The sequence below is a fragment of the Melanaphis sacchari genome, unplaced genomic scaffold (genome assembly GCF_002803265.2).
Source record: "Melanaphis sacchari strain LSU unplaced genomic scaffold, SCAv2.0 Contig25_pilon_pilon, whole genome shotgun sequence".
NCBI classification, from domain to species: Eukaryota; Metazoa; Arthropoda; class Insecta; order Hemiptera; family Aphididae; genus Melanaphis; species Melanaphis sacchari.
This window is the reverse complement of record NW_020271133.1, coordinates 1,754,540-1,782,479: the sequence shown is the minus strand read 5'-3', so window position 1 is coordinate 1,782,479 and position 27,940 is coordinate 1,754,540. Positions and strand designations below refer to the sequence as shown.

Sequence of the window (27,940 nt, the reverse complement as noted above, 5' to 3'; positions counted from 1 at the left end):
GGACCCGACGCATAGCTATATAACATAATATTATATCACATGCGAAGGCGATACGATAATAAATTATACGGTGCACACTATTGTGGTTCGCTTGCGACAACATACTCACTATTGCCTAACATATGACTTTGAATTTTTTTTCGTCGTCGTTGTTTTTCGTGTGTTGTTCGTTTTGGAGGCCGCTTGAAATTTTTTGGCACGGCCGCCGCCGACCGTTAATAGTCGCACATTTAACGCCGCGCGGCGACATCGCGGTTTTCGACACTTAATTTTTATTTTGTCGTTTAACGCGCCTTTTAAGACGTTTTTAATTTTTAATTTTTTTATTTTTTTTAAAATTTTTTTTTATTAATATTATTTATTAGTAGTGTCGATTACAGCAGTCCGTCATTGTATGATATAATATAATTATTTTTTTTGATTTTCAGCGGTTCAGAAGTCTTCAAAGCTGTACCTACTCCAATATTCATACTATTGATATTATATATGATATATTTATATTATAATATCATACAACAATAATAATTATCGTGTTTTAATTGATCCGTTGCATTTATACATCATTTCTGACCGATGTTTGTGTTTCAGGTGTATAGAACGGAAAACTGCACGACTTGTTTTTTCAAATAACCAAGCTGTATTGTGTAGCTGCCGTTGGCTTTTCGTCGTATAATAAATCACACACGTTTCTACCTTAACACATAACATAATATTATATTAAACATATAATATTATTTCATAGTGCACCAATTCTACACGCTGTCGTACTATTTGTGGAAATCACTCGCAGAGCAGATTTGATATAAAATTATTATTTTAAGCTATTTATCGTATTCGTAGTTGTTTTTAATATTACTTATTAATATTTATTGTATAGTTTCGTATTTATACTAGCGATTGACATTTATCTGCAACGCGGTTTACACGCCGTTATTCGTAGGTCTTATGTTTTTTCAACGAAAACGTTTTGTTTTTGATTCAGCTGCTGTGTAATCAGCGGTATCGGCGATGGCAGACCAACAACAGGAGCAGTACGAAGAGCAGCACAGACGATGGTACACCGAGTGGATCCGCAAGCAGTACGACGGGCCGGGCTGCCGTGCCAAGATAGTCGGTCGGGCCAAGTACGAGCAAATAGTGCGCGCTGTCAGGGGCGAGTTGCGGCGCGCGGCGGACAATTCCAAGTTCCGGTTCTGGGTGCGAGCCAAGGGGTTCCGGATGGGAAGACCGATGTCATCGGGTGCGGCGGTGCAACCAGACGATTCGGACGTTTTGTACGTGGTGGACACCAGGAACAGTGGTACAGCGGTCGCGGAAACGGTGCAGACGGGAAGCGGATCCAGGCAGCAGCAGCAGAAGCATTTTAGTTACAAGAAGGTGGCCGTGGTCGACGAGTTCTTCGACATAATATACAGGGTACATTGCAGCGGTGGAGGTGTTTCAGCGCGACACTCTGGACAAAAGCGTACGCACCGGATGGTGAGTACCTATACCTATATATAATTTATATTTACCTTGAATCTGAATATAACGTCACTATTAGTTTTTGGAACACTGTCGATCAGCGATGAGCTCAGACTTTTTGAAATAAGGGGAGGGAGTTGATATTAATTTTTGACTATTCTTAGAACAGATTACTACAAAAAAAAAAAAAATATATTTATATTTTAGCATTCACTTGTTATAGTTATAGTAACAACTTATAATGACATATCATTAATCACGTGTAATATACTCGTGGCGATGGCGGTAAATACATAAATATAATTTATTTTACCATTATATATATTTTATTATTACTAATTAACTTAATTTTTATAAAATATTAAAAATCACATAGAAAACATATATTTTTATTATAACAATAAATTATAAGAAATGAATGGACAAAAATAAGTCAAAGAGTAGATAATCATAATTATTGGGTGCATCATCATAGATACCCTCGCTCCCTCGTTAGCACGCTAATGCTGTCAATCAATATACGATGGCGTATGATAAAGTTAGGCTGTATATAACATAAATATAATGATATTCAATGTACCAAACAAGAAAATTAAAAAAGTAGGTCATTAAAGCTATAATATATAGTACAGGTATAAAATGAAATTTTAGGTAGACCTCAAAAGTCTTCCGAAATAAAAAGTCTATAGTTATTATGTTTATGAAGTTACGTATAATACTCGTTAGCAATATGATATATATATAACCTATGAATTTTAATAAGCCGTGCACTTATTTAAAAATTTTACATTAAGCGTATTAGTGTTTACGGTATGTAATCGGATTGACTTAAACACCTAATGTATAACTATTTTAATGAAATGTATTCTTTAATTTTCATTTAAAATATTTCAATGGGTATAAGTAATTAATATTATGTATGTACACATAAATGTTAGAAGAGCGGGTCAAACTCATAAATAATATGATCTTTAACTGAATATTTTAATCATTTGCCTAACTTCTCATTTTAATCGTATGTCGAACCGAACCAGATTTTTAGTTCTAAAATGAATTATACTTATGAGAAATATTGTATTAAATTTTCAAACTTGAGCTATACAAATTTAAAATTATATATATTTTTTTATTATAAAATATTTGTAGTCAATAAATTATCACAATTTTGTTGAGTTTTGTTAAACTTTGAGCATAAAATACATATAAAAAAATGATATGCACAAATATTTAAAATTTTTAAAATATTCAATTTTCAAGAATTTTTATCAAGCAAATATTTCTTTATCGAAATTATTAAAAAAGAAATGAAAAATGAATCAAACTATATAGTTCATAACTATTAATACCTTAAATAAAGTCAAAAAATTTAAAAAATGTCACCACACCAAAAAGGAAATAATATTATAAACATTTGATGAAAATTTTAAATATCTACAATTATTCGTTTTCAAATTAAAATAACAAAAATTATCTAAAGAGTGTAAGAGGTAGTTATTTTATCAATGAATATGCAATATCGTAAATATTTTAACTACAAACATTAACAAAAAAATAATTTGATTTACCTGTATACATTTTTTTTTTTAACTTGAAACATTTATAATTATTTTTGTGCTTTTACGCTCAGTTTTTTATTTTTTAGTTTTTATAAATTTCTGTTATTTAAAAAAATTCAAAGCATTTTAAAAACTATACAATGTGTAAGAAACGAAAATACAAACACTAGTTTTTATTTCATCTTTTATTTTAAATTTTTAATAAAATAAAGAAATCAATTTCGTCAAAAACTGATTTAGCGTGAAAATTACCTCTTGTCCTTAATTTTTTTTTATATTTCTCAATTATTAAGAAAAGTGTTGGAAATTTTTACTTTTGACTATTCAAAATTACCAACTATTACAAATTTTTATCAGAAACCACCCTCAAAATTAAAAACAAAACTTCGACCAGAATCTAAAATAATGCAACTAGAATTTGACTCAGCACTTTAAAAATAACAAAAAAGCATAAAATACGTATATATTATACGTCTAAAAAATAAACAACCAACAAAAAAAAATCTTAAAAATAAACATCCGAAACATTTCTTGTTAATAATAAACAACGTTTACATTTTTTTAGAATTTGAACTATTCTGAAGTTTGGTTTAGGTAACTGTAGAATTTCTAACTTTCTGTTTAATTCGGGTTGGTTAAGGTTTTTAAAACTATAAGTTCGACTTTCAAACTCTTATCTTCAGTTCAGTTTTTTGAACTTCAAACAATTCCATCTCTAATAAATGTATTTATATATAAATATGTATTTTAAGTATTATATTTGTTGATGAATTTTTATGTTTGTATATGTACAACATTTTTATAAATATGAACAACAATATTATATTTTTAAACTTTTTATAAAATACATTATACAAAATAATTTATTTAAAAAAATAGTATAACATACACGCTATTATCAGTAGATTACGCGTTGCTGCAGATTATTATTGGTTTTGTGTTTACTCAAATTATCGTGATTACGCAGATCATGGAGACGTACGCTTTTCTACCAAGGGAGGCAGTAACTGCCTTTTTGATGGGATGTCCTCAGTGCAGCACTAGTAATCCTACACCGGCATCTACAGTTGACGCATCCGTTGACAATTTACAACAGACTCCACTTGCCGTTACTAACGTTGAACTTTTTCACTGCACTAACATAGAGCAATGGTCGTCATCAAAGTTCGCGTGTTCCACTCCGGTGAAACAGAACGAAGAGAGCAGCAGTGCCGTAAAACCGGAATCTGCGGGTGGTACGCATCCGATTGTCGCCACTGAAATAGCCATGGGGGCCGACAAAGAGAACGTTACGGATAATGAATGCCAAATCGCCGTGGCCGCAACAACGAAGGGCGGTAATAAACGTAAACGTACAGTCCCGTTAAAACGTAACATTCGACAGCCGTGCCAAGTCATAGAAGTCGTCGACGCCGCTACCACAACAGTCGGCAACTCAAGCTCGGGTAGTAGCACTTTGAAAAATAGTAGCAACAGCAGTTGCACGCTAATATTGTCGTCATCGTCATCGTCGTTGTCGTCCCGTACGGAATCGGGTAGTGGTGTCAGTAGGACGAGTGGTGGCTGGTGGTCAAAATGGGGAGTGTGCAGTAACGGTAGCAGATTAAGCGTGAGTGTTGGTGGTAGCGATTTTAGTGGTGTCAACAGTAACATGCAACCGTTAGACTTATCTTCGTCGCCACTATTAACGGTTTCACCCACGCAAACGATTATCCGGTCGTCGTCGTCTCCGTCCGTTATCGCAGATGATTTTTTTTACAAGCGTAAACGCGTACGACGTCGACGTGTTCGGCCAAAACGTTTGAACCGATCATCGTTGGGTCGTCGTGGAGGTAATTACGAAGAGGATGACACGTCGGTGAGTGATGGTGATGGTGATTATGATGTGGTAAAAAATAGTTATAGAGACAATGGTAATGATGATGTTGGTAGTTGTGTTAACGAAGAGGCTGATGGAAGTATTACAGATGAACAAAATAACTCGATGATGGGAGAAAAAGTTGGAGGTGGAGGGATGGATGAAGAATATGAAGGTCCTAAACCGGCCAAAATACAAAAAAGACTAGGTGAAGGGATAGGTAATCGTAAAAATAACAACAACGATGACGATTTCTATGATAAAGCGGCATCTGTGGTGACCTCGGCCGTAAAAACAACGGTAGCGGCCATAAACTGTTGTGATGGTGACAATGGTCAAAATATTGTCAATGACGCTTTATCAAGGAACATAGCGATGAAAGGACCACTGGAAGTAAAAAAAGAATTCACTGAAATCGACAGAACCGAAGCGGACGAATTAGACGAAAACCAGGTAAGGCTATACTACAGCATAAATATTATTATGACCATATTAGTCGTACCATATACAGTAAACACGCGAGTAACATATTTCATTGGGTGAATATTATAAATGCGTTGCGATTTTGTGGCACGCTTAGTTTGACACTAACACCGAATTTGGCCTGGGCAAAATCAGTACTATATTCGTGGTAGACAGAGTGGTGCACGCTTGTATGTAATAGGACGAGCCGCAAATGGGAAGAAGAAGAGAAAGGCCAAGAAAAGGAAAGGAAAAGACTGAGGAAGATGGATGACGGACGATAGGTCGACCGAGTAAGGTTAAAGGAAATGCGACTACTACTACTACGCTATTATTACGATGGGCGATCGTAGTAGCAGCAGAGCCGGTTGCAATCGTGTGTGTGCGTGTCGCCTACACTGCCGAGAGCCGATAGAGCTTTGAGGATATTACGACTGATGATGATCGGGGGAGAGGGTGAGAACGGCAGCAGCAGCACCAGAGCACATTAGTGTGTCGGCGGTAGTGATGGCGGAAGGGTGTGTATAGTGACGGCGGTAGCGTTAGAGGGTAGTAGGGATTTGGGGATTTGGGCCGGAAGGAAGAAGAAAAAAAGGAAAAAAGCACCAGACGTAGGGATGGTGGCGAGTATGAGACGACAAGGGTGGTGGCAAGCACCGACAAGGAAGGCGGGTAGTAGTGTGCGTAGTAGTATAGTAAGAGGGTACGGAGGTGAGTGGTGGTGGGACTTTGACGGCGGCGTGACGTGGTGCACAGGCCGAGTGCTACGGGGTATACCACCCTCGGCTAACAAGCGGGTGGTGGGTATTCGGTACTACTACCGCCACCACTACTACCCTCTGCCACACGCACCACAGTCGTTTCACCAAAAACCTCCCCTCGTCAACCCACGTATTATATATATACACGCGCGAGAGCGTTTCTCTTCACCGCCTTATCCGCAGTCGGTCACGATCAGGATACTCTACCCTCACCGCTCATCACCACCCACACCACTATCACGCTATCCCTCTCCGCTTTTCCCATTCACTACATATACGAAATCGGCAGCGGACCCGACAAAGTCCTCCTCGCGTCGCTTTGGGGTTTTAGTCTCCTCACTTCACCACCGTCCCACAGTCCTTTCCATCGACGCCACCGTGTTCCTCTTATTTCGTTTGTGCCCTTCCTCTCCGCTAGCCACCGACAAAAGCCCTGTCGACTGTAACACCGCCCGGCCTGGTTTTGTGTGTGCTCCTCTTTTGCAAGCTACCATCCACCCACCCACCTTACTGCCTGCCAGCCACACAGGCCTTATCCACCGACCTATATATACACACACACACATATATATATATATACACGCACAATATATATATATATATATATATATATATATATATATTGTGCGTGTGTAGTCTCTTCGCGTAGCCATCACACCTCTACCACCACTACCACTACCTCTCTACGGACCGCATACCCATCACTGTTCGGTGGCAGCCATCTACACAAACCCCTGAGGCAAAACCTCTCTACCTCGTTCACTCAAGGCTTACACTCTACCACTTTCCTCTCATCATCACATATACAACTACACTCACGCATCCTGGGGAAAGTATGGATGTGTGTGTGTGTATGTCTTTCTACTATCTACCCCGACCCCCGAATACTATGTGTAGTAATAGTCAGAGGCACACACGTTTGGTCCCATCAATCCTCTTTCTCTTCCTTCAACTACTCTTCCACCACTCATAGGCCACCACTACCTCCTCCGCTGTTTACTTTGACATGGGCACAAACCTTCCTTGCCTACACAACACCACCATCACTGCAACGTGGCCTTTTCACCTCCCCGTTCTGCCAGCCAAGTCCTAACCTTGGTCGACGAGCTTCGAAAACTAATCCGGCTCCACCACTACTACCGAATACCGCCTCCGTAAACAATTTTCCCCTAACGCAACGGTCACTCGGTTACTACCAAAGTGCGTATTTCTTATTTCGACCGTCTTTTCCGGATGTGTACACCTAACTCACGATCACCGCCGCTAAAGCATCAATATGCTTTGTGTGTACTGACAGCAGCTGTAGCTGACCGGCTTATTTCGGTGTGTTTACTCGTATTGTCCAAATTGTAGCAACTGTTTTTAAGTTTAAATGACATCTAAACAAACAAAAATCCAATATCTCATTCCAAAATCGTTAAAGCGCCAGATTAAATTGCGATTTCGCTAAGAAAATAATTATGGTTTTCGTTTTTACTGAAAATTATTAAATAATCGTATATTATAAACATAAATAATGATAATAATACAACAACGAATAATAAATTGTAGTAATATGTAAATAATTTTTTTAATTCATTGAATAAACTACACATAGGACTAATACGATTTTATGGTACACCGTACACGTTGTCGAATACGAAGTAATGCTTAATAGTGTTATTATAATATAGACGTATAATTAACTAGGTATGTAGGGATACCATGTAATAAACCGAGATCAAAATATTTGTCTGCATATTACACTTTTTCTACATACCTAGTACTATTTATAAACACTGAAATAAAATCAAATTAATGAAAAATGTTCCACTTGAAATTTCGAATAGTACAATTCCATTCTGAATTCTATAAATGTGCATTAACATAGGTATTAATTATGCGTCTATTTAGTAATATATATATATCACGACCTCGTGTACTATTTTAATCACGTTTAAACAAACGCTTTGAGTGTATTTGCATGAATTTGAATTTTTATTGAAGTTTATTTTAGATGTTTAAAAATATATTTAACGAAATAATTGCCGAAACCTTTATAAGACCCTCTATTTTTCACACTCACTTACCACCGGCGCCCTCATTGACATAAACTGGAATACTAACGACCATGTGTATACGTAGTCCCCTCGCTCGCTCGCACGCGTTATCGTTGTATTTTGTAGGTATAGTGTTCACGAGTATGGTCGTGGCTCGTGCCCCCCCGTCCCTTTGGAAAATGTCCGTGTTTATTTATTATTGGTTTTTTTCACCCACTGTTACCAAGGTGTAGTGTGATGTTCACACTTCCATACACATATACTTCTCTAAATTGCACCTGTCATCCTCACCCACCTCATCTATACCTGAGTGTCGTTCGCTTGAGTAACAAAAGGTATATATGTCGTAGCCACTTCACGAAATCGATCTTTTCATGAAAAGCTATCTAGTTCATGAAGTAGAAATGGCTTTTTCACATTTTGTGAAAAACAAAAATATTTCACGAAACGATCGCTAAAAATTTAACATTTCAATTTGACATCACATAAATTTTTCATAAAATGATCATTCAATCTATAAAATAAAATATTTACTGCACTCAATTATTATTTTTATTTAGTTATAAGTAGTATTCGACCTCTTGAATTTGCATATTGAACACAATTAAATAAAAATGTTGACTTTGAATATTTTTGTATATCTACCCGCATTTCATCATATTTTGGGAAAACTTTTTATTATTTTTTATAATATATCATATAAGCATCCAAACTATTTTTAAAATGTCATTACTTTTATACATTTAATATTATCGGTCAATATCGTGTTTGGGTAAGGTTTTAAGAAAAATATTTTCCAAAATAAATTATCTTCACTTAATAAGTTTGTTTATCGATTAGTATTGTATTTTTAAAAACTTAATGATAAACCATATTCTATATTGTACGAAGAAATAAAAATCTGTACGTATTGTGTATAGCGACGAGTGTTAAATTGCATCTTAGTTCAATACACGGCGTCGCGTAATTTATTACCCATAGTCCATAACTATTAATTATAGTAAAGTTATAATCCACGTAATTTACTATATTTATTTTAACTACGTCTACGTAATTCTTTTTAATTTTTTTCAAATAAGCATTTATATATATATATTTATATGTATATATTTATTATGTTTTAAATATTTATAAATATTACTTTCTATAACTTAACATAACTTTATACAAAAACAACTTAAATGTATAGGATATTGTGTAAAACTTCTTATACTATGGAATTAAATAATACAAGATAGATAAATAATAGAATTAATTTTAAGTGATGAACTTTTTATTTTACAAAGTGAATGATCACTTGTGAAAAACTTATACTATATCAAAAATTGGAGTGTCCATTTCATGAAAAAATGACCGTTTCGTGAAATATTTTCTTATTTTACGAAGTGTGAAAAAAATACGTCTCCATTTCATTAAATCGACAAATTAACATGATGAGATAAATTTTACGAAGTGGCTACGATATAATGTTCACCTATGATAAGTGAACGCATTGTCTGACGAGAAATATACTACCATATTTGCAAGAGCAACGATAATTTCAAATTCACACATTTTTGGTACTGCATTCACTTAACAATAGTAGATGATGTTACCACCGAGTCGGCGGAGGGGTAAACGATTAGAGGGATGATGGCGAACACGTGCGCTTCGCAATATACCCATATACCTATGCACGTATCGGAAGAGGCATTTTTCACTATTGTACACGATCACACTGCTGTGCAGTCCTATACACACTATAACCCACTGCTACCACAAACCAATACTTACGTTACACTCATTCAAAACTGGCCCATTTTTATCATAAATGTATGAGCGCCAAGTTTAAAGTGCATTTTTCTCTCTCATCTATCTTTCGCTATACGTTTCTCATTCTCGACTCGTATATGCGCACGTTTTTTTTTTTTATTTTATATACGTTTCTGGACACGTATTTTTTTCGTTTGTTTCGACCTTACAGTACAACGGGTCCGATATAGTGCCCCGGAGCAGTGGTGTCGGTGACGGGGGGGTTTAGTAGACGGAGGGTTTATAGAGGATATAGCAAAGCTACAGTGGCGGTGGTCGGGGTCGTTTACGCGCGCGGGGTACTGCTGCTATACTCTACAACAGATATATATATATATACACACATATATATAAAGGTGCACATATATGGGACCCACCGTACACACACACACACACTCGTCGTCGAGTCTTTTGGTACGTACAGCGAGGGTGACGTGTGCGTGTGCGGGAGTGCGGGTAACGGGACCCTTACTTACTACACCACTCCGCGCACTAACCCTCTCACTACCGTCGATACCCTTGTCACACCCTCCACCCCAGAACACACACGCACCGTATATACCGCATGCCGCTCTAAAAACGGACGACCACCCCCGATCCCTACACACCCGCGTCACAACTTGTCTGCCTGCCTCGTACTCGTTATCCTTACGCGTGCACACACACATACACACGAACACACACATAAACTCACGCATTCCTTCTTCTTTTTACTACCCACCGCCAACCGCCTCCTCAGTTATATGCCACTCACTCTCGTTCCCTTTACTACTGCGCGAATCGTACCTACCCTTCTATTTCGTTACTCTTGTAATACTATGTATATATGTATATATGTATATATATATATATACAGCACGATTTTACTATAATATTTGTTGACGGGTTGTGCACACTCATGACACTACCTTAGTACGGTATACTATGTATATAATGTATGCTCGAGAGTCTGTCCGGCTATGTCTATACAGCTGTTACTACAGCGCCCGACAACCACGTATTGGTGTTAAGTCGTGCTCGTTTTCCAAAACGTCGTCATTATACTTTGTAGAATATAGTTATAATAACAACTAGGTAAGTTTGGACCTACGTTGTAGAGAAATGTATTTCGAGCCGGAAAAGGATCTTTGCCATTGATAAAGTGTACGGAGGAAACTCGAAAGGTAATACGTCGTCGTCGTCGTAGTTGTCGTTGTCGTCGTCGTCGCCGTCCAGCCGGGTAGCCGGTCAGTCGGTGATACGATGTAAGGGTGAAGTGGTAGTGGCTGAGGTGACGGTGGTGGAAGGTAGATACCTACTATACCGCCGTCCTCCAAAACTGGGAACACTTCCCTTTCTCTTTCACTCTTTCTACACCCCCGTCACCCCAGTTCATGGCAGTAACAGCAGCAGCAGTGGTAGTAGTAGTAGTAGACCCTTGTTGCCGACAAAGTTCCCCTTACCTCTTCCATCGCTACCACCGTCACAGCCGTAACAGCACCAGCTGTCAGTCCTTCTTCGTATAGTCGTTTCCTCTCCTTACCACCGCCCCTGGGACACACAAAACCGCCTTCTCCTCTAGCCATATTCCTCTACACTTCTACTACTACACTATATACCTACCCCATTCCGCATGCTCTATATGTACTTCCATTACCGTCTTGCCCAATATTACTATACAACAGCTAAAGCTATACCCTGCGGCGGCAGCAGCCGACGTCATCAACGCTACTTCCTCTACTGTTCTCTTCCACTCGCCCCCCTCTGTACCATCGTTACCAATCTACTACCATTTCCGCCACCAACAGAGCAGTTTTATTTTTTCTCTATAGGCTCTTACAACCACCGCCTTAGAAAGCCGTTTGCTACCGTATATACTGCAATCTTTCACACGACACTATACTTCGTCCGCCACTCCTAAAAATTATTTCAACCCTACGGCTACCACTTTATCGTCGTCTTCTGAGTAACTATCTGTACTACGTTATACTGTAAACGTATAAGGTGAATACCTAGTAAATTCTTGAACAAAATCGGGTGCAGCTAGGAACTGTTTATCGCACAAATATGATATACATGATACACATATGAATAATATGTATATATCATATTACGTATATGCGCAAATATACTATATTCTCCTGAGATTTTAAGCATCTAAACTATCATCCAGCATTTAAATCTAATTAATTTCTCCCTATGTATTCTGCTTTCAGTATTCTATTATACTTACGCTGCTATTGGTTTTCTCTTTCACTCGCACACGCATAAACTTAAATTTATGCAATAACTGCCAAAAAAAAAAAACTCGTGTATTCAGTTATATCATAGAATGTTTATTAAATTGTACGGCATAAAAAATTTTATCTCTCCGTTCATTGACATGACACTGTTATGTACGAAACTTTTTTTTTCTTAATACACGCCATACCTCGAACATCATGGACACCAGCGCACCGTAATCATTGGTATCTCTTATTATTGTATACATTTCATTTTTCACTGTCGTTTCCTTTTTCTCTTTTATCGTCATCTCATCCGTTCGCAATGTTTCTTTTTATATTCTAACATTTATATACGATATACAACCAACATACTCTTCCGGATTTAGCTGAATAGGTATATAGAAAACCAGGGTAAATGTTGTACTGGATGTATGAATATTTTTTTGCTATCACAAATTCACAACGACTACATGCGTAAGAAAATATATATGTTGCCAGCTGCCTTCTCAAATAACGTCATCATATACACTACCGCACATCGCACGCACACGCAAAATATCATCATCAACAATATCACACAATACTACTATCATTGGTCAATATCATTAATAATACCACAATACAATAATAATAACACAATTACACACACAATAATACATAATAAAGTCACAATACCAATATCACAATATCAACACACACACAATAATAATAATATATATACTTTTTGAGTGTATCTATATCTATATAAATATATAAATGTATATTTCGTGTCAGTATATCGGAATTTCCACCCGCCCTTGCAGAATTCAAACAAAGCCCCCTTTTCACCCACATTGCCACCATCAGTCCAGAATCAAACGACGTATCCACCTCACTCATTCGCTTCCCGAAATGGAATCTATGATCTAGCGACAATTTCAATTTTCCGATCACTGTTAGGAATTTTGATTTCGAAAATAGCTTACACGAATATCGTCTTTGAAATTGTTTGTTGTTTTTTTTTTTTATCTTCCAGACGTATTATATTATGATGTGTTTGTTTCATCGTATGTATTTGTGTTTCTAAAACACATCGGCCGGTTAGCCTTAACTCTATAATTTGTCATCATAGACAATATTTCGGCGCAGTAATAGATTAAATGCCAATTGATCGATTCGTGTTGTTATATTAGTGCAGTAATGTAGTGTAGTCTGTGTTTCCATAATTCATATATCTATATGTATAGGCATATACGTATGTGTGTTTAGAGAAGTTTTATTTTTATTTGAAGGGTGTTTAATTGTCACCGGGGAGAATATCATATTACGTTACCACCGCACCCACTACTAAATATTTGTCCGGTATTATATATAGCTATGTATTTACTAGTTATGTTATGTAATATGGTATATATAATATATATACATATATATATATATATATATATATATATAACATAAGTTTATCGTTTAATAAATAAAACATATAAACAATATAAATAATAATAAAAAAAAAAATTATATATATATATTATATATTAAACATATAATTGTAGTGATAAATAATGACAATATATAGTGATGTATAGATAGTAGATACACTTTCGACAAAAACCACGTCATTGTCGTATAGTGAACGTAACGCTCTTGGCGGTGGCGACGGCGAAGGCGACATAGGCGGTCAGTCCTCATCAGTCGTCAGTCGGCAGCCAGCCAGCCAGCCAACGACACGTACCGAGGTCTCCTACACCCTCTCACTCTTTCTCTCTCTACTTTTATTTTTCATTTTCGCGTATTTAAAATATACTCGATCGAGAATTTATTTTGTTCGGAAAAATTTTATTGGACAATTTAATGCCGTTTTAAAATGTTATAAAAGAATGTTTTTCTAAAAAATTAGATATTACTTTTTACATTTTAATTCGGACATTAATAAATAGCGATTCTAGTAAATATAATTAACTTAATATTTATCATTAGCTTATTAAAAATTTAATTCAGTTAGTAAAATACTGTTTATTTATAAAATAAAACTTTTTTAATCGAACAAAAAATATCCGGAAATGAAATAAACCACGGTCTTGCTTAGACGTGCCGATAATTATTTAAATTTTACTAATCCAAAAGCCACAATGTCAGCCAAACGGAAGCAAGGATTGAAGGTAATAATAAAATTATTTTTACTAAAAAAAAATTTAATATATATATATATATATTATATATTTGTAGTACACTCTTTGTAAATACAAAAATAAAAATGACGAGTATTTTTTTGTACATAAATATTCAAATATTGTTGTAACATTTTGTACAAATGACTAGCATTTGAACGAAATATTATAAAAATATAATCTAATTACTATTATATAATATATAAGCAAATTCGATAAAAGAAAAAAAGCGTTTTGTTTATTGGAGGTTGTGGTATACGCAGGAGTAAGACCGTAAGACCGTAAATATTATTGTTTTAAATAGGTACCGATCGTGATAACGGGTCGTTTGTTGTTATTGTTATTACTATTACGTCGACGGCGGGTGCGGTAAACTGGTAGAGTGAATATGTGTATACATTATTTTAATTTTATCTCAATGTTATCAAAACAGCGGCGCCCGCCGTCGTCGGCAACCGTCGCCGCCCGCCACACCCGCCCTGCCGTCACGACAACGCCGTGATAACATGTTTTTTTGGCGGCAAATTGTTTACACGCATTTATGCAAACTTTTAATTTTATTTAGTTTTTCGACAATGCACGTTTTGGTTCTGTACACCACTTAGCGTTCGTGATGTGTGTACACTTGACCATCACAGTTGTCACTATTATAACGGACCTTCCCTACCCTGACCCTTACGCCGCCGTCACCGTCCCGTCCACCCAGATACCACTCCCACACACCCTCTCTACCTTCTAATGCTCCCGCTTCCGCCAACACCGCCGCCGGGCCGTTCCCGACGCTGTCAAATCCTCACCCCTCCCCCAGTGACCCTCTCCCACCCCGTCACCTATACCAAAATCACCACCCTCGCCTTTATCGTCGTCGTCGTCGTCCAAAATACACACAACATAACTATATACCACAGCGGGCGGCATGGGTGGCGGCGCGTAGAGATGGTAGTGGTGGCGGCGGAGGTACTCGTCCTGCTGTCCCGCTACCCACCACCGCTTTTGCCAACACCACTACACTTCTAGCTCGACATACAAACACATACAAGCGCACGCGTGCACACAAATACCAACGCCACTACACTCTCCTCATCCTCTTACCCACATCATCGTCGCCACCGCCTGCCCATCACACGTCTACTCACCCCATCTCACGCTGTTGTTCCTTCTCTATACATACTACACTACTATGTAATATCCTTTGCCAGAGGACGAATATACACACACACACACACACACACACACACACACACACACACAACACACATACTATACCTACTCACACGTGCACATACAAACATATATAGATATATAGATATACGCATAGGACACACGGGACCACTACCACAGAACCGGAGGCGATGGGACCAGGACGGGAACGACGAAAAGCCCTCTTTTACCCCAAACTCTACCCACGACCACCGCTCTGCTTCACTCTACACCACTCTCTCTTTCTTCACAAAAGTTAGTAGACCCTACTGCCGCCGCTACCACCACCACTCCACACGATCGTCATGAACCATTACTATTATATATATAGCACTACTTACACCCCTGTGTATGTGTCTGAAAACGCGTGTGTATAAGTAATGTGCACAGCATAAAACCTTTTTACTTCCACCACCACGCCCTTCTCTTTCTAAGATAACAAATTTCTCTAGGAGAATTGTAGTGCTTTTTCTAATACTTATACTAGCTCGTCCGCGTCTCTAAAGTTTCAAGTAAACTCGAAACAATTTTTATGAATAGTTCACTATGGTCTTCCGTTTACAACCAAGAATCGTTAATTTTTATTTCTTATTCTCTATCAATTTTACAATAACAACAATATAAATAACAATGCATACATTGCACATTAATTTTCCCCTGTAGATTCTAAACATGGTCAAAGATGTTTAAATGACTTAATCATAGGCATAGTTAGGGGGGGGGGGCTTGAGAGACTTAGCCCCGCATTTGGAAAATATCCCTCCCCAAATGCAGAAGATGTCCTGCATGAGTCACTATATGTCTACTCCAGAAGGGCTACAGTCCCAAAAAAGTTTGACCACCCTACGCCTATGGACTTAGGAAAGAATTAATATAATTACTTACATTATTACATACAACTTAGCAAAACTTATAATGTTTAGTAATAATATATCTACTTATTATTTAAATTGTTGAATTGTATACATAAGTAAACGAAAACTGTTAGTAATATTATATTATAGGTATTGAATGTTATTTGTGTTTTTAATAATCAGATGAATACGTATTGCGACATATCTCACTCTTCAATAAATCTATTACCACTTACTATACTTGGTTCATAACATAAATAATTTTCGTACTTTTAACAACGTTAGCTAGAATATAATATCATTTACTAGGTATATACATTATACATAAGTGTATATCGAAATTGAATTTATTCGTCTTATATACCTAGTAGTAACATAACTAATAAACTAGAACGTTCGCAGTCGGTATATAGCTTAGCGTGGTGGCGGTGGTCGGGGTGTGCGTTTGTGGTGACGTTGCGGACGTGTGGCTGCGGGGGTCGTAGGGGTGTGGGCGCTACAGCAGGACGTTAGCAGGACGGGTGGTAGTGGAGGCAGCGGCGATGGCCCAAGGGTTCACACAGGGATTGTCACACCCCACCACTCATACCTCCCACACACCATCGCCGACAACAAATTCCGGCGGCACCGCCGTTCTCTCGTCACAACTCCTCTACCCCTCCATTACTGCATATCCCCATTATCCCCCAGGAGAAAACTCATCAGTTCTCTGTGTACGCGTATACCCATACATACACACACATATGCTTGCGTATGCGTAAATGTGTGCGTGTGCGTATATGTATGCGTGTGTGGGGGGTTTTGCGACCGCACCACCTATCCGGCACGGCCCCGAAGGCCCTTCACGCATCCGTTTTATATATATATATGTGTGTGTACGTATATATTTTATACGTCCTATATAGCCGATGCTGTTTGGGTACCCTATTCCCAACGTACCCCTCTACACGCCGCACTCCCTGTTATCCCAAACACCAATACCTTCACCCCCTCCGGCCACCAATGTCGACAAAGCTCAACCGGAAGTGGCAGCACTACCGCTGGTACAGGGTGGTGGTGTTACTAATCCCCCTTCCCTCATCACCCATCGCAGTGTCGTCGTTGTCCTTTGCTGCGCTATATCGTTGTCGCCGTCAGCGTCCACCTCGCCTCCCCTTTTCATCAAAATTCTACTTTACCCTCTTGTGTTTCGAAGAAACCCTAGTAGTAGCAGCAATAGTAATAGAATCAGTCCTGCTGTCCAAACTTCATCTCGGACCCACTATACCCCCCATCTGATCGCTGCCATATCGGACATTCTTCCAACAGCTAACACAGTCATTCTTATTTAATAGTTAATGTAAAGTTACTTCGCAGATTCGGTCCACAAATAGACAGAATCAATACACCCGCAATACACAATCGGTAATATTGTCTTGATTGCTTGAGCTTGGGGAGCCTACAGTGTAACATGTTTCTATCATTTTCCGATCTTGCTACATAATGTTAGCACCTGTCGTAGAGATAATTTCTGTTTAATATGTTTTTGTTCGGTATAACATTCAAAAAAAAAAATTACCATAATTAATATTTATTATTCCGTTTTTTACCCGTTTTTATATTTTTACGTTGGTATTTACTAAAATAAATATAAAGAATTTGGGTTTATTATGCGAATTTTGATTTAGCTTTATGATGGTCATAGTAATTTGAAAACAATGAATTCTATAGTAATTTAATATTTTTTTATTTCTATGCTAAACTTAATAATATTATGGTCGTGTAATATCAACATTTTATTATTTATTATTTTAAATTTACAGTACTATAAAAAAAAAAATTGATATATTGTGGATTAGGATGAAATAAATTTAACCAACAGTTTTTGTTTCAAATTATAAAATTTATAAATATTGTAGAACATGAATAATTAAGCACATTTTAGATACAAATAAAACAATAAAAAATACACCAAAATTACAATACGCGAAGATTAAAGAATATGATTAATATACTAATTAAATAATATTTAACTATCTACTTTTGATATACATTTAAATCATAGAAATATGATTTATGAAAATAACATAATTTTATACATCTAAATAGTTCAGATATATTATATTAATTTTGTCCTATCATACTTCATAAAAATATACCTACTAAATTACATTACAAGTTTATAATACCCTTAGGGATATTAATATATTTATATAATATTTAATATCATATTATCACTAAATTTTGAATGTATTGTTATGCGTGGTCATACTTTAGTAAATTAAATTTACTAAAATTTAGTTATATTTTCTGCAGATATTATATTTAGTTATTGTTTATCTAATAACACATTAGACCACTAAATGTCATATTATATTAATATCACACATAATTACACAATACCAATGTCCTGCATAGTATATTAATTATTATTTTGTATAATTGTAAAAGTGGATGGCTACATTTTCAACTTAAAAAAATTAAAAATTAAATTTATTATACTGAAAATGTAATTTTTTTTAAGAATTTCTTTCTAACTCCCATTTACTATGAGTAATGACTATTACTATTATCTATAAATAACACAAAAGCTAAATAAAATCAGCGTTTCAAAAAAAAAAACTCGTTAAAAATACCTTATGATTTATTTGATTTAATATTGATTTAAACAATTTAGTATTAAAAAAAAAAATTACTCATAAAATTTTTTGAAGATTTAATTTCATTAACGGTTAAAATAAATTTTAAAATTTACGTTCTCAATATAAAGCTCTCTCTTAATAAAATTATCTAAATTACTAAAAAAATATTAAAGACAATTGTAAACATTAATCCTCCAAATTTTGAAAATTTATAAATGAAAAATGCAAAAAAACATTTCTACCTAATACTGTATGTATTTAAATTATTACAATTTTAACTTTAAAAATTCTATTGATGCCATTTTTATAATTCTAATATTGATTTAAGCGCAGTCACTCGAAAAAACTTATTGCAAATAATTTTATTCTTTTGTTAAATTACCATAATATTCGAAGTTTTTAATGTTTTAAATAGTCATAGATCGAAGTGTAGTCCTGGCCCCTGGGTCTGATTTAAAATCTTACCAGTTTTATCAACAATGTCCTCCTCTGTTTTAAATTTTTAATTTATTTTTGTCTCGTAGAATTTTTTTAGATATATGGGAAACAAAATAAGTATTATCCGTTCTATTCCTAAAACATCATATGATTTAGCTAATATTTCAAATTACAGACCAACTTCTTTACTTTCAATTGCACCAAAAATATTTGAATCTATCATGTCAGATAAGATAACTCCAGAACTAAACAAAAATATTGTTGATAATTAATATTGTTTTAATTTTTAGGCTGTCTGAATCACTGCTATCAACTCCTTAATACTTAAACATTCTTTAATTGATGATTTTTCAGTTTTATTTATACTAACTTTGCTAAAGCTTTCGATAAAGTCAATCACTCTATTTTTTTTTTTTTTACATAAATTGAATTATGTAGACATGCGTGGCCCACTTTTACGTTGGATTGAGTTTTATATTTTAAAGCGCACTTAAATTGCTGTTTATAAAGAATTTTAGTTGGAACTAATATTAGTTTCATCGGGTGTATCTACCTCAAGGTTATTACCCTTAATTTTATTTCTAATATATATTAATGAAATTACTTTTCTAAATAGTTCTAAGTTTTTTTTATTGATGATATTAAACTTTACCGTGTTATAAATTGTTTTAAGGGCACTGCATTATTGCAATCTGATTTAAACTTGATTTTTAATCAGTACAAAAAAATTGTATAACTCTTTCGTTTACATTTCAATACTTTTTTTGACTAAAATATCAATTGTATACATCTGCCCTGAATAACTGACGTTATTAAGATATATATTTTGAACTTAAATTAATATTTGATGCTCATATTTACTGCATAATCATAAAGCCTTAAAATTGCTAGGTTTCATTTATAAAAGCTATGTCAACTTCAATGATAAAAATACTTTTAAATAAATGTATTGTTCTTTAGTGCGCTCAGTTTTAGAATATGGTTCTATTATTTGGTCACCATATAATATTAGATTAATAACTACCCTTAAGAAAGTTCAAAATAAGTTCTTACGCTTTTTAGCTTTCAAATGTAATATACCCAGAACTCCCCATATACTTACTATCCTTTACTTACTTACTTAAATCTTGAATCCCTAGAACAGCGCAGAATCAGGTTTGATTTATATTTTATTTGTAAGTTATTAAAAAGCTATATTGACTGTCCTAACTTCTTAAGTCGTCTATCATTCAAAGTTTCCTCAACTCACACCCAATCAATAAATTTATTTAAAATTTTAAACTTGAAACTATTAATTATGCTACTAACACACCATTTTTAAGTATTATACATTTTTTAAACAATTAAAACATTGATAGGTTTTATTATGTTTCCTTTCAATTATTTAAAAATCATGTTTCTGCTTATCTATTTACGCGTATAAATTAATTTACTTATACACATATTTCTATTTTAATTGTTTTTATTAAATTAGTTATTGTTGCTGTTTAAAAATATCTTCGAATGCTATGTATTAAGTTAATTCATTTAATTGGATCCAAGCCCGCATAATATTTCAATAAATAAATAAATAAATAAATGAATACCCAGGCATTTTTTACTAAATGATTTTATTATATAAAGTAATTCAAATCATTTTTACATATTGTACTGTTATTCTTTTCTTATGATCTATGATTTTTAATTTAAATTGTTTCATTTATACATTAACAATTTTCAAGTACTTATAAAGTTAAATGATTATATACTTCATCAAAGTTTTAAAAAAGAAGGATTTATATAAAACACAATAAAATTTAATACTAATAGGAGATTTACGTGTTCTCAATTCTTAAGTGACTTACTAAAGACAACGGGAATTAAATAAAACAATAAAAGAAATTCCTGTGTATACGGACTTACTTAGAAAGCATTTTGTGTGTTTATTTATTTTTCATTTTTAGTGTAAATACAACGATTTTTAATCATAAATGTCATGTTATCTTTAAATGGAAATAAACAACACTTTAAATCATGTGTGTACTTAAATAAACTAGCTAATAGAATTGTTGATACATATATCATTTATACGTTAAACAAGTATAATGAATACGCAACTAATAATACATTAAAATATTAGCCAATAATATATTAATTAATACGAAATGCACTTGCATGCTCATGATTATTACGCGTTACGTATATTTACACGCTTTGGCAAAAAATTAAAATTTTAGATTCTAAGTAAAGTGAGAAAAGTATTGGGTTATATAGTTTTTATAATGATATTTATATTGTAACGATTTTTTTTTTTTTATGGGAGTAATGATCAAAAGTTTCTCGTGATATCTTTTTATGGATCGAAAATCTAATTTCAATTTTTCAACAGCTTTTTCAAGCGTGAGAAAACTCTTAAAAATTTCCGAAGACTGTTGTAAATATATTGTCAGCAAGTATGGCTTTGACAAAACGTCAACAACGAGATTTTTGTATGAGCTCCGTTTAGAATCGTTTATCGAACGAAATGTGTGATAATTCGGGTATAACTGTTGTGTGTTTTGCTTTCAAATTGAATAACATAATTATTGTTAACACGAGGTGAATGAAGTGAAAAAAGTGTCAATCAATCGCCTTTTGTATTTTATCCGGAATATTGTAATTTATGTTTTCTAATAAATTACTCAAATCGTGTTCAACATCATTAAAATGTAAGAATACAATTACTCGATTTGAAAAATATTATAATGCCAAATAAACTTATCGTGTATACAAAATAACAGTCTTTAAAATCAATACGCGTTATTATAGTATTTAATACTATTGTAACTTATTAGCTCTCATCTTTGATTGTATAGGTACTTATTTTGAGAACGAATGCAATTTGCATGTATAATAATATTATGCGAAATAAATTTATGTTTATATTTTTAATGACAAGAAAAAAATATTTATACCAAAGGTATTGAATAATATTGAAAAAGTTGAACAAGACAAATTATACATCGTCATTTTAAATAGCTTATTGGTTTTTCTGCGTAAATATTGGCTATGCATGTATTGTTAGACCCTGATCGAGGACAACTTAAATACCTTGTATTAATGTGTAGAGATATTGAATACCCACACCAACTGATGTTTTTCCAAAACAAATAAAGTATCGGAAAAATATAATTCTGTTACGTGTCTGATGTATATAATCATAACCGAGGTGTCTTTACCAACACCCCTGCTCAATTTATGATTCATACAAAACACGAGAACATTTTACTCGTACCTACTACATAGCTCCAATAATTATTATAAAAAATGTAGATATTTAAGTACCTTATAGGTGCTTTAGGTAACCAAACATAACCTATGCCTATTTTTATATGCATTATAAAATACTGTCGTAAGTGGAATCATAGATTTACTATTCATATACATTCATTACAGACATTTTTAAAAATAAACATATAACAAATATATTTCTTCTATATAATATTATGTATTATTTTCATGAAAAATTGAATTTTAGAATCATTTACCTCTTATTTTAATTTTCTATGATGTAACATAAAATATAATTATTTATAAATATGAACTAATTTATACCATATTAAAATGTTATTTTTTAGATAAATATTTTAACTACCGTGTGTTTAATGAGTTTTTTCAAATATTTAAGATTCAATTTCTAATTTTATAATTATACTTCGATATTGCTATTAACAACTAACAAATATTATCTACTACACTTGCGAACGAAAACATTAACCATACTTAATATAGGCTCCAATATTATCGTATCAAAATAAAAATATGTGTTAAAATTGGTAAAAATGTATTATGAACATTAATACAACGTATTTATATTGACAATGCAAAACATAACAAATCAAAATTTTACTACTTAGTTAAAATTTAAATCATTATAAAATAATTTTGTTTGATAGTTGAAAATAATTAATCCTACCAAATTATAAACTATAATATTACGAGTACCATCGAAAAATAAATTATTAATAAAAAAGTAAATTATTTACAATTTAATTTTAGTATTTGAATTCAGATTAGAATGTCTTAATCTCTAATATCTTTTTTATTTTGTTTAAGAATTAATTTATCAAAGATTCAAATTTTTGTATTTCTCTTGATCAAACTTATTTACAACAAAACACATTTATACCATAATTATTATTGTAACGTTTAAGATAAACGCATGAATTTGTTTAAACCTAATTTTTATGTATACTTATTTATTATTTTCGAGTGCTATACACCTCTCAAATTCGTACTGTACACTTTCGATTTCAAACTAATAACAGTTACTTAACAGTTAATCTAACTTAACCTGTAGCGTTCACTAAAAAAAAAAAACTTCAATATCCATCTATTTTTTAAATGTTTTAATAATTAAATATTTTATGTTTAAATATTTTCTTTAAATGATATATACATACAAAAACCATTAATTCTAGGTACATATAATATATATAATATAATATGTATGTATAAAAATAATTAAATATGTAAATATGATAACACATAAAAATACAATTATTATAGTAATATTTATTAAACAAATGTTTTTCTATTAGTGTGACATTTATAAGTTAAAGAAACATATTTTCAGAATGTTTACGGTTTATATAATTATAAGTTATATACGTTATATAATATAATCAATAAGTTAAATAGATAAAACTAATTACGACGATAAAAATGTTCGAGATACTAAACATTTGAATAAATATAAATTATAATACAATATTCATTCTATCGTATAAAGTCAAAATTAAACTATATTTATAAGTATATTTTGAATTTAGTGTAAGATGATGTTAGTACTTATATAGTAATCAAATTAAAATTCGTTAAAATTGGTTATAACCAAATTACAATCTTCTTTTTATAATTTTCAACTCTGAAATATAGATTAAAGTATTTATATTTTGGGGTATTTTCTTTATAATTTATGTTATTTAATCATGACTTATTTAACTAGGTGTATAAAAATGTTTATGAACTGTGTTTTTAATGAAATTGTAATTTAATTTCTAGGAAAAGAGTGCAGCATTACATTCGCCTATAAACAAAAGGATTAATGGCACTGGTCACCATCCTTATAATATGCATCACACATCCAGGAGTATTATGAATGGTCTTGCAACGTCTTCATCGCCGTCTTCACTAGCGGTACTTATAAAATATAATTATTTTATATTTAAAAATTGACTTATTATACTTGAAGATATTTTGCTTATTAAATAATAATGGTATTTATTCTTAAGAAAAAGCATTGGTTCGTAAAATTATGTTTGACAATTTAGAATGAAACTCAATATGCTTTAGTAATTAAAACTAAATCGAAACTTATCATATCAATTGAACTTGGATTCAAAGTATATAATAAAATTATATGTTATTACATTTCCAGAAGTCGCTAGATACAATTACTACCAGCAGCAACAGTCACCATAATTTCCACCGGCATTGGTTAGACATGGCAAACGATTCTGTTAACAACAGTAACATGATGGACGTGGATGGATCGGCGGATGACAACTCAATGGCGGCCGCGGCAGCCGCGGCTGCTGCCGCTCTGCTCTTTAGCCCTCCGTCGTCCGTCGGCAGTGGTATCTCGCCCGGTGGACCATTATCGTCCTTACACCCCAACTCGCATCTTGCACATCACCACGCCTTGTCACCACTGGCACCGCTCGCCCTGCCACCTCATTCGGCTGCGGGCATCGGGTTGTCGCCTGCACATCATCATCATCATCAGCACATCCAACAGCAACTACAACAGTATGCGGCGGCTGCTGTTGCCGCAGCCACCGCAGCAGCCGCGGCCGCAGCCGCAGCGTCTTCGACAGGTGATTCGACATCACCACCTCCAAATTTGCCACTGTCTTTGCCTCCGATGGCGCATCACTACAACCAAAACAACAATATCAGTGGTACAAACAAACGCAGAAGTACCAGTGGTACAGGATTGACAGTACAACAACAGCTGTACCGAAGAAGTGGGACTCCTACGTCCTCCACAACATCATCGCCTTCACCAAGACTATTGAATTCTAGTAAGTTATTAACTGTTAAATAAAACGCCCAACAATAATGCTAATACAATTCCAACGCATTCGTTGATGTGTACTATACAAATACACTTTATTTTTTAATTTAGAAAATGACGCTGATACGACCACAAGCAGTACTGGTTTGCACGAAAACAGCAGCTTTTCGACATCTGGACTCCCGACTACCACGACAACTGTGCTCTGGCCACCTTTGGGCCTTCTCACTGCAGCGCATCAGCAACATCATCACAGTATGTCATCACCTCCAAAGTTTCAGCAACTATTTGGTTCGTCGGTTAACTCTCTGGCCACAGTTACAGCTGGATCACAAGTCCTACCATCATTACCACCACCACCAATTTCATCGCCTTCGTCTTCATATCGACTTCCATCCAAAGAAACAAACGGTATGTCAGTGACCACTACTAACGGTATTGTTACTGGTAACGATATTGGAATTGGTGCTGAGAATGCAATGAACGCAGACGAAGATGACGCGGCAATTGACGATGAGGAAGATGAAGAAGACGAAGAAGATGAAGAAGAAGAGGAGGAGGACCTTGATGATGACGATATTGAAGAAGGTGAAGAAGATGCAGATGAAGAAGAAGGAGAAAGAAATGCAGATGGTGGCGATGGAAATGCTGCACAAACTCGGCGATTGCGCAGGCAACAAGTCAGACGTTTACGACAACTACAACGTGCTAGTAACGGCAATAACAATGCAAATGATGGCACTGATTCAGGCATAACTACAAGCTACCGCCAGCACTGGCAACAGCCTTCAACTACCACAACTTCTGCCAGTTCTCTGTCACAGCAGCAACATCAACATTCCATTGGATCATCTTCTCAACATCATATTGATCCGGAGCGTTTAAAAGCATTCAATGTGAGATATTTGTTATATTAAAAAATAATATATCAGTTATATCAATTTATTAATAAATAATTTCCAAAATATAGATGTTTGTCCGGTTGTTTGTGGACGAAAATTTAGATAGACAAGTGCCAATTAGCAGACAGCCCAAAGATAAGGTACAGGCAATTATTGACTCGTGTGGACGACAGTTTCCTGAACTTTCAGACAGGTCACGTAAGCGTATCAGAACTTATTTGAAATCATGTCGCCGTAATAAGCGAAATACGCCACAATCCGGAGGTGTTTCATCGTCACCTCCTCCACCCACTAATCCATGGCCAGCAAATGGTTCCTCTTCTGATCCAACAGTACAACCGGTATATATTGACAATAAATACCATTTTTTTTTTCTTATAATTTTATGATATTTGTTTTATAGCAAAGACCCACTCCAGCACATTTAACAAGTGCCCAGGCTGAAACTATATTGGCAGTAGCTTGTCAACGAGAGTCGGATAATGCTCGACGAATGCGTCTTGGTCTTGAACCCGTTGCACAGCCTTATCCGTATTCGGTTGCTTCAACATCGACATCTAATGTATTTCAACAACCTTCTGGTACTCTACTATTAAACCAAAATGGAAGTAGCGGAGCCACATTACAAATGTCCTCCACGTCATCGGATGAAGATGCCGGTGCAGGTGATAGCAGTTTTGAAAAAACGTCCACTAATGCTATTGAAGCTGATACTGAGCATCGCAATGGTAACGACAAAGCAGAAAACCGAGATGGCTGTGACCGTCGAGAAGTAACTGAATCTGTTGAAGGAGGTTCTGGTGGTGATTTGGCAAACATGACCAATACTGCTAATGACGAATTGAACTTGTCAAATGTGACTAGTGGAACTAGCGTTACATCTTCATCTCCTAATAATAATGGTAAGGCAAAACACAAAACACATTTTGGTTATATTATTATATTATATAGTAAATAACTGTTGAGTTTTAATGCTAAAATATAATAGGTCGTTTGAAGTAAAAAAAAAAAAAATACATGTGCAAACTTGTTTAATAATGAATTGTTTTTCAATAATTTTATAGAAACTGCTGGACCGACCGACCTGAGTGTTAATAAATCTTTTTCTGCTACCACCCACAGTATGGGTACTAGTACTATGGCTGCTATTCCTCCGGCACCAACAGGAGGCGGATACATGAGCGGTGCTGGTTTTAGAGGCCTCTCTACATCAACATCAACTACGACTGTCAACCACCGTCGAATCAGCAGTAACAACTCGTCCTCAACTACTGGTATGCTACAGCTGTTTCCAACCATGAACACGACATCCAGTATCTCCAGTGGCACTACGCCCACGCTTCCAATACAACCATCGATGCTTAACCAAACAACACCACCAGTACAACCGAGCAGTAAACTTTTAAACAAAGCCGACGTGGTAACTGTAAGGCAACTCATTGCTGGTTACAGGGAATCAGCGGCTTTCCTATTACGTTCTGCTGATGAATTAGAACATCTTTTGTTATTGCGAGGATAATTTCGATATTTAAATACTGTAGAATAGTCAAAAACACGTGTTAATTTTTTTTTTTTTTTTAATATCTCTGTTTTTGTGTAAAGT

General features: G+C 34.6%; 1 protein-coding gene across 2 annotated transcripts; it reads left to right on the top strand.

Annotated features, from left to right (window-relative positions):
• On the top strand, positions 1 to 27,940 carry LOC112595136 (serine-rich adhesin for platelets). Of its 2 annotated transcripts, XM_025340229.1 has the most exons (9): positions 1 to 1,479; positions 3,988 to 5,331; positions 24,421 to 24,555; positions 24,797 to 25,442; positions 25,547 to 25,690; positions 25,754 to 26,331; positions 26,406 to 26,678; positions 26,741 to 27,239; positions 27,402 to 27,940. In XM_025340229.1, the coding sequence occupies exons 1-9, from the start codon at positions 1,009 to 1,011 to the stop codon at positions 27,854 to 27,856; spliced, it is 4,545 nt and encodes a 1,514-aa protein (XP_025196014.1). In that variant the 5' UTR covers positions 1 to 1,008; the 3' UTR covers positions 27,857 to 27,940. The 2 variants fall into 2 exon arrangements, with proteins under 2 accessions (XP_025196014.1, XP_025196013.1); XM_025340228.1 differs by having other exon boundaries at positions 25,547 to 26,331.